Here is an 11,591-nt window from a genome sequence, read left to right as displayed (position 1 = left end):
ACGATTTCTTATTTGTTTAAATATACACCTAGGCACTTGATTGTTAGTATGAGGTGGTATGTGTTTCCATATGTTGGTATCTGATCTGCTGATGTTGAGGCCTACTTGTATGTTGTGGAACTATGATGTTAAGGTATACATGAAAGTTGTAGAATATGTTGTTGAGGATTATGTGTATGTGGTAGAGCCATGGTATCGAGGATTACATGTATGTCATAAATTCGTACAATGTTGATTTTTGAATGTTGAGACGGTGTGAATGTCCTTACTGATTAGTTAGATGCTCACCAGTTTGTGTTTCCTTCGGGATTCACCATTTTTTGTTTCCTTCGGGATTCACCAGTTTTGTTTCCTTCAGGATTCACCAGTTTTGTGTTTCCTTCGGGATTCACCAATTTGTGTTTCCTTCGAGATTCACCAGTTTGTGTCTCCTTTGGGATTCACAAGTTTTTGTTTCATACAGGATTCACCAAAGGTAGTGAGCATACTTAACTACAGTAGGATAGGACTTAGTCTCTTACCTGTTTCATATGTGTATATGTGTCATAGGTGGGTATCTAGAGGACATAGATGCCTAGCTTGACCCCAGTGGTGGGGTTACTTACTGAGTATTTCATACTCATTCTTTCTTATGTTGATGTTTCAAGTAAGAGTAGAGATGCACCGGCGATGGCGCAGCGGAATTCGTGATCGTGCCACTGGGACTAATTTTTATGCTTCCACATCATGAAATTTAGAGTCCTTATTTTTTTTTTCCCTTAATGTTTAGTTTTTTTGTTTGAAACTTATTATTAAGGATTGTTTCTTTTATATATTTTTAATAGTCTTTACGAATTATGGGTATCCTATTATTGTTTTAACAATTGCATTTAATAAGTGGCTTTTGAACTTCTCTTGTCTATTGAGCATTTATTTCAATATAACTGAGCGTCGTTTTAAACCCTATGCATGTATTTATTTTAGTAACAGTCTAACCTAAGTCCTAGGGGGTTGGGTCATTACAGGGGTCCTGCAAGGTCTGTCATACAATGCTTCATAGGGAGCCATTCCGATACTTGAATGATAACTATTGTTGTATACAAATTTGACCAATAGTAATTGCTATGCCAACTTCCTTTGAATTGTAACACGCATGCTCTTAACATATCTTCCAGTGTCTATATAGTTCTTTCCAACTATCCATCCATTTGTGGATCAAAAGCGGAACTGAAATGCAATTTAATGCCCATAGCCTTCTGTAAACTAGGCCAGAATTTTGAAGTAAATCTTGAGTATCGATCTGATACTATCAACACTAGGACTCCATTCTGACTGATTATTCTATCTGCATAAATCTTAGCAAGACCGTCCAACGTAAAGGTAACTTTTACTGCTATAAACTTGTCCATCTTGGTCAGTCTATCGACTATCACCCAAATTCTATCATATCCTGAGGGCGTCCTAGGCAATCCAAAAAGAAAGTCCATTGTCACATGCTCCCACTTTTACTCAGGCATTGGGAGTGGGTTTAGTAATCTTGTTGGCCTCTGCCTCTCAGGTTTCACCTGTTGACAGACTAAACATCGATCTACATATTCCGCTATGTCTTTCTTCATTCCAGGCCACCAGTATGATCTTTTCAAGATTCTATACATCTTGGTGCTTCCTGGATGTATAGCGTAAGCAGAACTGTGCTCCTCTTCCAGAATAGCTTGCTTAAGCTACAACTTATTAGGCACACATATTCTTCCTTCCTTACATCATCTGCATGTAACCTTTCTTCAAGTAATCCTTCATACTAGCCACAAACAGAACTCCTTCTTCACACACGGACACTACCAAGCGAGAACCCTCTGTATTCTCTTTTGGGATTAAAGGATTCAAGCAGGAGTTATGGGTTTTGCTTGAATCCTTGGAAGACGGAAGGAGAAGGAGAGGATGAGAGGGAAGATTTTTCAGAGAATTTTTCTCTGTACTTGTGAATCGATTAAAGAAGATGAATTCCTCAACTTCTTTTATCACTTGTTAGTTTACTTTGGGAGAATGTGGGAGGGAGTTATAACTCCTTCCCTTTTATGAATTTCAAATAAATTAATAAAATAGAATATATAATAAATACTTTATTTTATATACACTATATGTTATATCAAATATAGCATAAAGCCTATAGTTTTATATTGCATCAAATACAACATGAACTGTAGATTTTATTCTCTCTTAACTATACATGGCATTTAATATAAATCACATTTATATTAACTCCACTTATATGAATCTCATTCATATAAATGATGTTTGGATCATATCCAAATATTTTAATTCCTCTCAATATAAATCATATTTATATTTAATTACATGAATCTCATTTATATAATTGGTATTTGAATCATATTCAAATTCCTCTCATAATATATCAAATACATTATAATTAATTATATCTATATAATTAATTCCTTCAATTAATTTAAACACTTCAAATCAGTCCAAAGGTTAAATCTTTGTTGAGCTATAGTGGGGACCTTATGGACCTATAGATTGAAGCTCCCACGGTACTCGCATAAATAATTAAACTCTTTAATTAAATTACCCAACATCTGTTAACTATCGATCACTCCACTAAAGACCAACAACTGCACTCTTCGCATTACAAATAAATTTTTGTGTCCATTGGATATAATCAATCAACAATGCGATGACCCTTCACAAATTGCTAGTAAGTACAACTGGGTCAAATTACCGTTTTGCCCCTGTAGTTACATCTAACTTCTTAAGTACCACTGATTCTTCTAATGAACAATAAGTCATAGTCCCACTATGACCAAGTCCTCTCGGGCCAGGAGAAGGTGTGTAGCGCCACATCATTCAAGACCCGGAATCAGCCCTTAAGGGAAAAATTTATCTACTTGCCCCTACATCGGGGAAGGAGTGAATTCTATCTTATGTAGCTGAGTTCCTAGCTCCCCAGTTAGACGAATCTTCAAAATGGTAGGCTTGTTGAGTTGGCAATCTGGCCACTCTCGCTCATACAAATCAAAGGACCGCCTTCATGAGTAAGAGTTCAGAACTCACTCAAGATTCAGGTCATGTCACGTATGGTCATCCTAGTGAAATGTACGTCTCTATTATTAACAATGTTATATAAAGAGACTAATCATTTCATGGTTCGATCTTATACAAACTCTTTGTATAGAATACCCCTTGCTCGCATGTCTCCACATGAATGATCAGGATCAGATCATTTATAGCACTTTACAATACTTGTAACACCTACAAAGCGGGTCGTATCCGCAGTGTCACCAGGATAAGGTACCCAACCTTATTCATCTACTACAGACCATTTAGGTTATTACTTGAACAAGATCTACTTGTATATCTCTACATACTTGTTTAAATAACATGAAATAACCACGGATCTTAATTTATTAGATTGATTATATGCTTATAAAATAACACTTATTTTATTAATAACAATATGTTTATACAAAGTTTACAAACTACGAGATTACAAGGAGATTTAAGACACCATTCCCAACACTTATATCCTTACTTCCTTGATTGTTGAGAAAAGATATGAGAATCAATTCATTGTGTAAGACACTTGAATATATAAAGCATTTGAATGTGAGGATGAAAATGTGCCAACATAAATAAGTCAATTTTGAATAAATTAATGAAACTTTGAATAAACAATAAACAACCCATTTTTGCTTGAATGTATGCATACTTCTATTTTTTACTTGTTTAGGACGACCAAGATCTCAGTTGGGGGTATTTTGATAGGTCTTGTAAAGAGTTATCTTATTAGTGTTAATTCCCTCAATTATTCTTCAATTATTTGCTTAAAATGTCTATGTTGGTAGGTAAATTCCAATCCTGACTCAAACGAAGTTATTTCAAAAGATTTGGAGCTAATTCAAGCCAAACAACACCAAATAACCACTTAACAAGAAGATCAAGTCAAATTACCACTTTGCCCCTCAAGAGGAACAATTCAATAACTTTAGCAATGCTTGTAGCGTCGCAATGCTCCTCACAATACTGAGCCTGATGCTAGCCTGACGCTTGAAGACAAAATGTACCTATTTGCTGCAAAAACAAGGCAGCGTCGCAACGCTTCACCCAGGGTCACAATGCTCCAGAGATTGACGGAATTGTCTATGCTTGTACGCACCTTGCACAACCGAGCATTGCAACGTTTCTTGGCTTTTTACGATTTAGCATTGCGCAACCGGAATTGTCAAGACGCTAGCCCAATGCTTCTTGGCTTTTTTACGATTTCGCGTTGCAACACTACTCTTGGCGTCATGATGCTACACCTGCAGATATAAATTCAGTTGTCTCATTTTCAACAAAAGGGAGGATAAAAAATCATTTTTCAGTTGATAGAGAACTTAGACAAAATTAGAGAGAAAATTACCCAAACTTTGTGTTTTGTATGAGAGATTTCTTGCAACTTTTACAATTCCCTAGTGAATTGCTTGATGGAATTCATCATACTTTCAAGATCTTCTTCAAGACTTCTTATCTTTATGGCTAGGTAATTCTTTTTCTTGGGAATTCTTAATTTTAGGTTTAATTTTTGAGTTCTTTTTTATATTTTCTTGAATTTTCTTCATCTTTGAATGTTCTTGGGCTGAATTTGAATAGAAATTAAAGGAGGATAATTGACACTTTGATTCCTTTGCATCAGTGAGATAGGTTACAAAATTAAGTTTTCTTGTGTTAATTAGGACTTTTTCCGAATTTACTCTTGAAATTCTTAATTAGAACATTCATTTAATCATTCTTGAAACTTACTCCAATGTGTTTCTTGAATGTCACAATTATGATAACCCATGTCTTTAAAGCAACTAAGAAAAGAATATGATAAATGCTATATGGAAGTGATTTTTACTTAGACTAGGGCTAATTGATGTGAGTCATGCTAATTAGTTATGTGTGTCTTTAAGGGTTTTTCCTTATTGGATCGTGGGATGTTGAGTTTTCAAGCAATTGTTCAAGAACAATAATAGGATTAAATCTAGCACAAGAATTCCCAAGAACCTTTTTCTACCAACTTTCTTCTAACAAAAATAGTAAGTTTGTATTACGATTTACCTTTATCTTCATTTTAGTTAGCTTTTAATCTCTTTACAAACAACCCTCCCCTCTCCCCCTCCCCAATTAATTTTTTTTTTTAATTCAAGGATTATTTTTGGCCAACTAATAGACGTTTCCTTGGGATCAACATCTTACTTCCACTTTAACTACGTGCTAGTTTTCGTAGTTGTTAGAGCCTTATAAATTTCATTTGCTTGGGTAAGGTAGAACTAACAACACCTATATTGCATCGATCAGTACCTTACTCCCACACCTTTTCCTTCTAAGGTAGCATTACTCCCACTTAAAACCTTTTAGTAACTAAATATGGATCTTATCATGATATCAAATAACTCTATGAGCAAAAAATTCTCACATTCACCAAAAAAAAAAAATAAATAAAAAATGCTATGTTTCAATATTATTTTCGTTTTTGTACCATTGAAGTTGTTATTACATTTTAGTCTCTATACTTTCAAATTTTCAAATTTATTTCTTGTACTATAAACTTAATTCCTCCCCCCCCCGGGTTGGCAATGGGATGGGATGGGGCCGGGGATGTACTCCCCATCCCTATCCTCGCGGGTATTTTTAATCCCACCCTACCCCATTCCCCATTTTGAGGAGTCAGGATCGGGGTTGGGAATCCTCATTCGGGGATCGGGTCCTCCCGGGAAAAAAAATTTTGTCCATTAGCTTTTCTTTTTATTTTTTATTTAAAATCACTAATTTTTTATATTTCTATTTAAATGATAGACTTTTTAGGTAAAAATTTAGTATTATTATTGTTTTATTTATTTAATTTAATAATAAAAAATATTTTAACATTTCTTTATTTTAAAAATTAATAAAAAAGTTAAGTTAATTATATTATGAAAAAAAATATAAAATTAAAAAAAATATAAAAACAGTAGCTTATATATATTGTTTTTAGTTTTTTTATATTCTTTTTAATTCTATTTCATAATATATATATATATATTTATTTATATATTCGGGTCGAGGATGGGGTAGGGATATGCTCCCCTTCCCCACCCCGATCAAACTGGGGATTTTCGAACTCGTGAGGATTTTTGCCAACCCTACCCCCTCCCCTCAATCTATGATCAACTTTTGCCAAATTCTTCTTAGATTCCTAAAGATATTCTTGCTAAGAATTTAAGAAATATATTTATATTGTACATTTTCTCAGTGAAAATTTTATTATTCTTTTGTCGAGTTGGATATAAAAAACTCCAAACAAATAAGAGGATTAGTTTTAAGATTTATTAAAAATACATAGAATGGAAAATATTGTTTGGGGAAAATGATATATATATCGAACTGAATACTAAGCAAACTTTGGAGACTTAAAGCGTAGTCGAGGCATGCTTCTGGTAAGTGTTGTCCTAAAGACAATTATTTGCTTTGCACGGGCTACAAGCAGACTACAGCGATCGTCTCGTAGGATACAACGATTAACTTCGATAGAACTATAACCTCGAACTATTTGGATATGGCAGAATCTTTGGATACTTTCTCTTACCTCAACTCAAGAACAAAAGAAAAAAAAGAAATGAGAGAACTCTTCAATTTGAAATAGGATACTACAAATAAAGAACCAAGTTGTTATCTACAAGCTAGCAACTTGGTAACTCTCCAAATTATAAAATAAAATCAAATAAATATAAAAAATTGAAATGTTTATCAAGTCTAACTAAATTGAGTTGTTACTTTACAAAAATCAAATATAACTCATTCAAATTGAAAAAACTACAAATTTAACTAAACGTTCTAAAATAAAACATAAGGAAACCTTCATTTAAAAATATATATATATAATGAGATCCTGCTCGCGCGTGGATGCTACAATCAACCATGGTTGTAGTATTGGGCCTGGCACGTGTATGTTCAGGCCCATTTGTAAAAAAGAATAAGCAGCCATGAAAATAAAAATAAAATAAACAACGGAACTGGTAGCGATCGGAACCCTAGAACCATCCGGCGAAGGGATCACACCACCGTCATTGCCACTGGTACTCCAGCGATCGTATTAGCTATTTTTTTGTTCGAAATTTGCGCAGCTAGTTTTATTCTTAAATTATGGATTGAAATTCTTCTTCCTTCTTCCCATTTGCCCCCAATTTGTTTCAGTTTCTTCTCCGGTGTCAATAGCTTCTGGTTTTGCGAATTTGATTTTCTCAGTTGATTATGGAAGTCTTCAGTTTATATGAAATGAAAAAGTTTTCAGAACTCTATTTTCGGTCTATTAGAGAAAGTTGAAGATCTTCCATTCTGGAAAGCCGCTGTTATATCTCTTGAGGGATCGTGAGGGAGATGGAAGTCCTTTAGGAAACATCTCCCGATTCTTGTGTACCAGTTATTTAGAAATGAGTGGTGGCCGGCAGCGGACCCTTGGGGTTGGGGTTCAGCATGTTTTAGACTATCTGAAACGAATGCAGGCTGAGAATCCTGCTTTTTATTATGCAGTTCAGGGCGACGGTGATAACCACACTGGGGGCAATATCTTTTGGGCAGATGCAACGTCTAGAATGAATCATACTCACTTTGGTGATACCGTTGTATTGGATACAACATTTAGAACAAATCAGTATAGGGTGCCTCTTGCTGCCTTTACAGGGTTTAATCATCATGGTCAGCCAGTGTTGTTTGGATGTGCATTGGTTCTTTATGAGTCTGAATCCTCATTCATTTGGCTCTTCCAAACTTGGCTTCAAGCAATGTCTGGGCGTCAACCAATTTCCATTACAACTGACCCAGATAGGCTTATCCAGGTTGCTGTTGCACAGGTTCTTCCAGGTACCCGCCATCGTTTTTGTAAGTGGTCTATATTCAGAGAAACACAAGAGAAGTTGTCTCATCTTTGTCAATCTCATCCTACTTTTGAAACTGAATTTAGAAAATGTGTTAATGAGGCTGAGACAATTGAAGAATTTGAATCCTGTTGGAAAGCCCTTCTGAATAGATATTACATTATGGACAATGACTGGCTTCAGTTAATGTATAGTGCTAGGCAACAGTGGGTACCCGTCTACATGAGGGACACATTCTTCGGAGAAATGTCGATAAATGAGAGCTATAGAAGTTTAAATTTGTTTTTTGATGGATATATTACTGCATCCACCTCGATACAGATGTTGGTTAGACAGTATGAAAAGGCCATGGCAAGCTGGCATGAAAAAGAATTAAAAGCTGATTATGATACAATTAACTCTATGCCGGTTTTGAAGACACCATCTCCTATGGAAAAACAGGCTGCAGATCTATATTCAAGGAGGATATTCAGAAAGTTCCAGGAGGAATTGGTAGAAACTCTTGCCAATCCTGCAACCAAAATTGATGATACAGGAACTGTTGCCACTTATCGAGTAGCAAAATTTGGGGAAGACCATAAAGCACATGCTGTTAGTTTTAATTCATTAGAGATGAAAGCAAATTGTAGTTGTCAACTGTTTGAATATTCAGGAATAATTTGCAGGCACATATTAGCAGTTTTTAGGGCAAAAAATGTTCTTACACTTCCTTCCCAATATGTATTGAAACGGTGGACCAGAAATGCTAGAAATGGAGCTGTAATAGATGACCATAATTCTGAACTACCAAATGAAGCTGGAGATTCTTCGACTGTTAGGTACAACAATCTTCGTCAAGAAGCAATCAAGTATGTTGAGGAAGGAGCAAAGTCAATTCATATTTATAACGTTGCTATGGATGCCCTAAAAGAGGCCTCTAGAAAGGTTGCTGCTGTGAAGAATCGGGGCCCTGGAGCTATCAATGGCGATATTATGGCCAATGGAGTTGTTGGGCCTTTGGTTGCAACAGAAGAGGATCAGTCAACAACCTATCAATCTGTGGTTAGTCTCTTTAGTTTGCAGTTTTAAATCCACCGAATTATACCATTTTTTTTATCAATGATCCTCACCCCTCCTCCTGCATGGAGTGATTTAGACTCTTTTAAACCAAAAAATGAGCATCGTGTTTGAGAGATATCTAAAGCAGTTGGGCAAAATACTACGAGTCTCTTGATGCAAACTGTAGTAGGGTTCAGCAGTAGGCTTTACTTTTGAACAGATTGAAAGAATGACGCCGCGGGGGGGTGGGGTGGGAGAGAGGGAAGAAGATAAAGAAGTTTCCAGGGTAATGAATTCAATTTCTTATTTGTTCTCTGTTCTTTGTGTTAATTATTTTTCCAGGAACAAAAGGAGAAGAAAATTCGTGAGCTTTCTGCAGAGTTGGAAAAAACAAATCAACGTTGTGAAGTGTATAGAGCAAATCTCCTAGCTGTTCTAAGAGACATGGAAGAGCAGAAGTTGAAGTTATCTGTGAAGGTCCAAAATGCAAGGCTTAGTTTGAAAGAATGAATATCTCACTTTACGGTTCCCATCCTCCTCTTGAGTTGAGACGATCCTTCCATTGTGTTCATCTTTTTTATGGTTCTTCAGATGGGGAATCGACAGACGAGCGTCTGCGGCATTGAAAGGAACATTCAAGTGTGTCACAACTGTCTTGTAAGTTCTATAAATTATGAATGTTTCCTTTTTCTGTGGAAAAATGCTACAAGTATCCTACATCTATACTGTGTAAGTTACAAAGAGGTAGTTGGATCTTGGATGAACCATCATGAACATCTGGCATTGATTGCTGCTGTCGACTTAGATACTAGGATTATGAAGATGAATGCTGTTCAAATCCTGCTGACTCAAACCACTCCTTGTTTGAGTGATTCTTGTAAAGTAAATAGAATGTGTATTCTTATTAAACATTCTTCAATTTTCTAGTAATAGTAATTGTAATATTATATAGAATAAATTGTAAATTTAGTCTCTAATCTTTTATGTTTATGTCTATTTGATCCTTGAACTTTTAAATTTTAGTTTAAAATACTGTTTTATCCATGTACTTTGATAGTTATTCTATTTTGGTCCCCGTAATTTCAAATGTCTAATTTTGGTCCCTACAATTTCTATGAAGCTTAGAAATGGTCCCTCCCATTAAATTAGTATTAGAAACTAGCTGAGTTGACAAATAAAAATAATAAAGAAGTTGCAAGAAGGATAGTCGGCAAATTTGGGTTTTAAAAAATCATTGGGTACTGAGTATTTCGGATTGGTAGGGACCATTTCTAAGCTTTACAGAAATTACAGGGACCAAAATTGGATGTTTGAAACTATAGGGACCAAAATGGAAAAATTATCTAAGTATAGCGACTAAAATGGTATTTTAACCTAAATTTTATAAAATTTATAGATCTTCTAAATACTAAATTGAAAATTTAAGATTCCATTGCGCGTTAGATGAAATTCATATTTTGGAGATGAACTAATTTTTTAAATATATTGAATTTGTAAGAAATTTATTAGATACATTATTAAAAGTTTAAGAATCTAGTAGATACTTTGAAACTTTTATAAATAAAGGATACACAAACTTCAAAGCTTAAGGACTTGTTATTTATCTTACCAATTACCATCTAATATTTGATTATGCTCAATGATTAACTTTTGGTACTTTTTTCAATCATCCAAGCGCATTTTATATGGAAATCTGGGTTGGTTATGTTCGATGTGTTTGGTTAGCATTATTGAAGTTTGTAATGTGATTTATGAGCAAATTCATGGATGGTTTTTATATTCTCAAGAACTAAATCTTTGTTTTGGTTCACCTCTTTTCCATCTTAGCTTATAAGATTTTGGCCTTCCATAACAAAACGTTTGTATTGCTTTTAGAAAAAAAATAATATCTTTTTGGTTCATAAGTTTTGGATTTAGTTATTTCATCCCTAAATTTTATAATATTACACATTTAGTCCTTAAGTTTTGAGTTTGATTTTATTTTAGTCTCTAAATTTCATAACGTTATAATTTCACCTTTGAGATTGGAGTTTTATTTCAATTTGATCCTTAAGTTCAAGATTTACACTTTTAACCTTAATTTTTTACTAAATATTTAATTTCCATCTTTAATGTTAGTGTCTATATTTATTGGTTTAAGAGAAATATAATTAATTTTCACTATTCATATTAAATTTAAATTTTCACTTGATACTTATTTTAAATTAATTGGGAGACATTAATGTCAATGACTGTGAGTATTTATTCAAAAATTGAGGAAAAGTGTGACATTTGAGATCTAGAAACCAATATGAAACAAAATTCAAATTTCAAGAGTAAAGTAGTTACATTTGAAACCAAGGGACTTAGTTGAAATCAAACTCAAAATTTGAGGACTAAATGTATAACAATTTGAAACCTAGAGACCAAATAAAAATTAAACCCAAAACCGACGGACCAAAAATGTTTTTTTTTCCTTGCTTTTATTAGTAATTTTCCATCATCTATTAAATATAGCTTATTGAAACTTCAAGGACTATATGATTGTTCAATTTAAGTTTTAAAAGAAATAACTTTTGGTTAAACTTGTCACACCCCCTTCTAGATTACCTTCCTAATCTAGAAGATAATGTGACGACAACATTTACCAATCCTTTATGGTACTTACTACTTAACTGACATTCTTACCCTATTTACGAAACC

At 34.2% G+C, this 11,591-nt stretch overlaps 1 protein-coding gene across 2 annotated transcripts; it reads left to right on the top strand.

Annotated features, from left to right (window-relative positions):
* The first annotated feature begins 6,946 nt into the window (after window positions 1–6,946).
* LOC120069052 (protein FAR1-RELATED SEQUENCE 9) lies at window positions 6,947–9,899 on the top strand. 2 transcript variants are annotated; one of them, XM_039020734.1, is made up of 3 exons: window positions 6,947–7,073; window positions 7,192–8,912; window positions 9,252–9,899. In XM_039020734.1, exons 2-3 carry the CDS (start codon window positions 7,428–7,430, stop codon window positions 9,417–9,419), a joined length of 1,653 nt encoding a protein of 550 aa, XP_038876662.1. In that variant the 5' UTR covers window positions 6,947–7,073; window positions 7,192–7,427; the 3' UTR covers window positions 9,420–9,899. The 2 variants fall into 2 exon arrangements, with proteins under 2 accessions (XP_038876662.1, XP_038876661.1); XM_039020733.1 differs by having other exon boundaries at window positions 6,992–8,912.
* The last annotated feature ends 1,692 nt before the right edge of the window (window positions 9,900–11,591 follow it).

The sequence above is a fragment of the Benincasa hispida genome, unplaced genomic scaffold (genome assembly GCF_009727055.1).
Source record: "Benincasa hispida cultivar B227 unplaced genomic scaffold, ASM972705v1 Contig189, whole genome shotgun sequence".
In the NCBI taxonomy this organism is placed as follows: Eukaryota; Viridiplantae; Streptophyta; class Magnoliopsida; order Cucurbitales; family Cucurbitaceae; genus Benincasa; species Benincasa hispida.
This window is presented reverse-complemented; position numbering and strand designations above follow the sequence as displayed.

Bases quoted from the DNA above. Each gene is read 5' to 3' on its own strand.
- LOC120069052 (XM_039020734.1), top strand. From the start codon at position 7,428: ATGAGTGGTGGCCGGCAGCGGACCCTTGGGGTTGGGGTTCAGCATGTT. The intron at 8,913-9,251 runs GTTAGTCTCTTT...TTATTTTTCCAG, and splicing joins CAACAACCTATCAATCTGTG to GAACAAAAGGAGAAGAAAAT.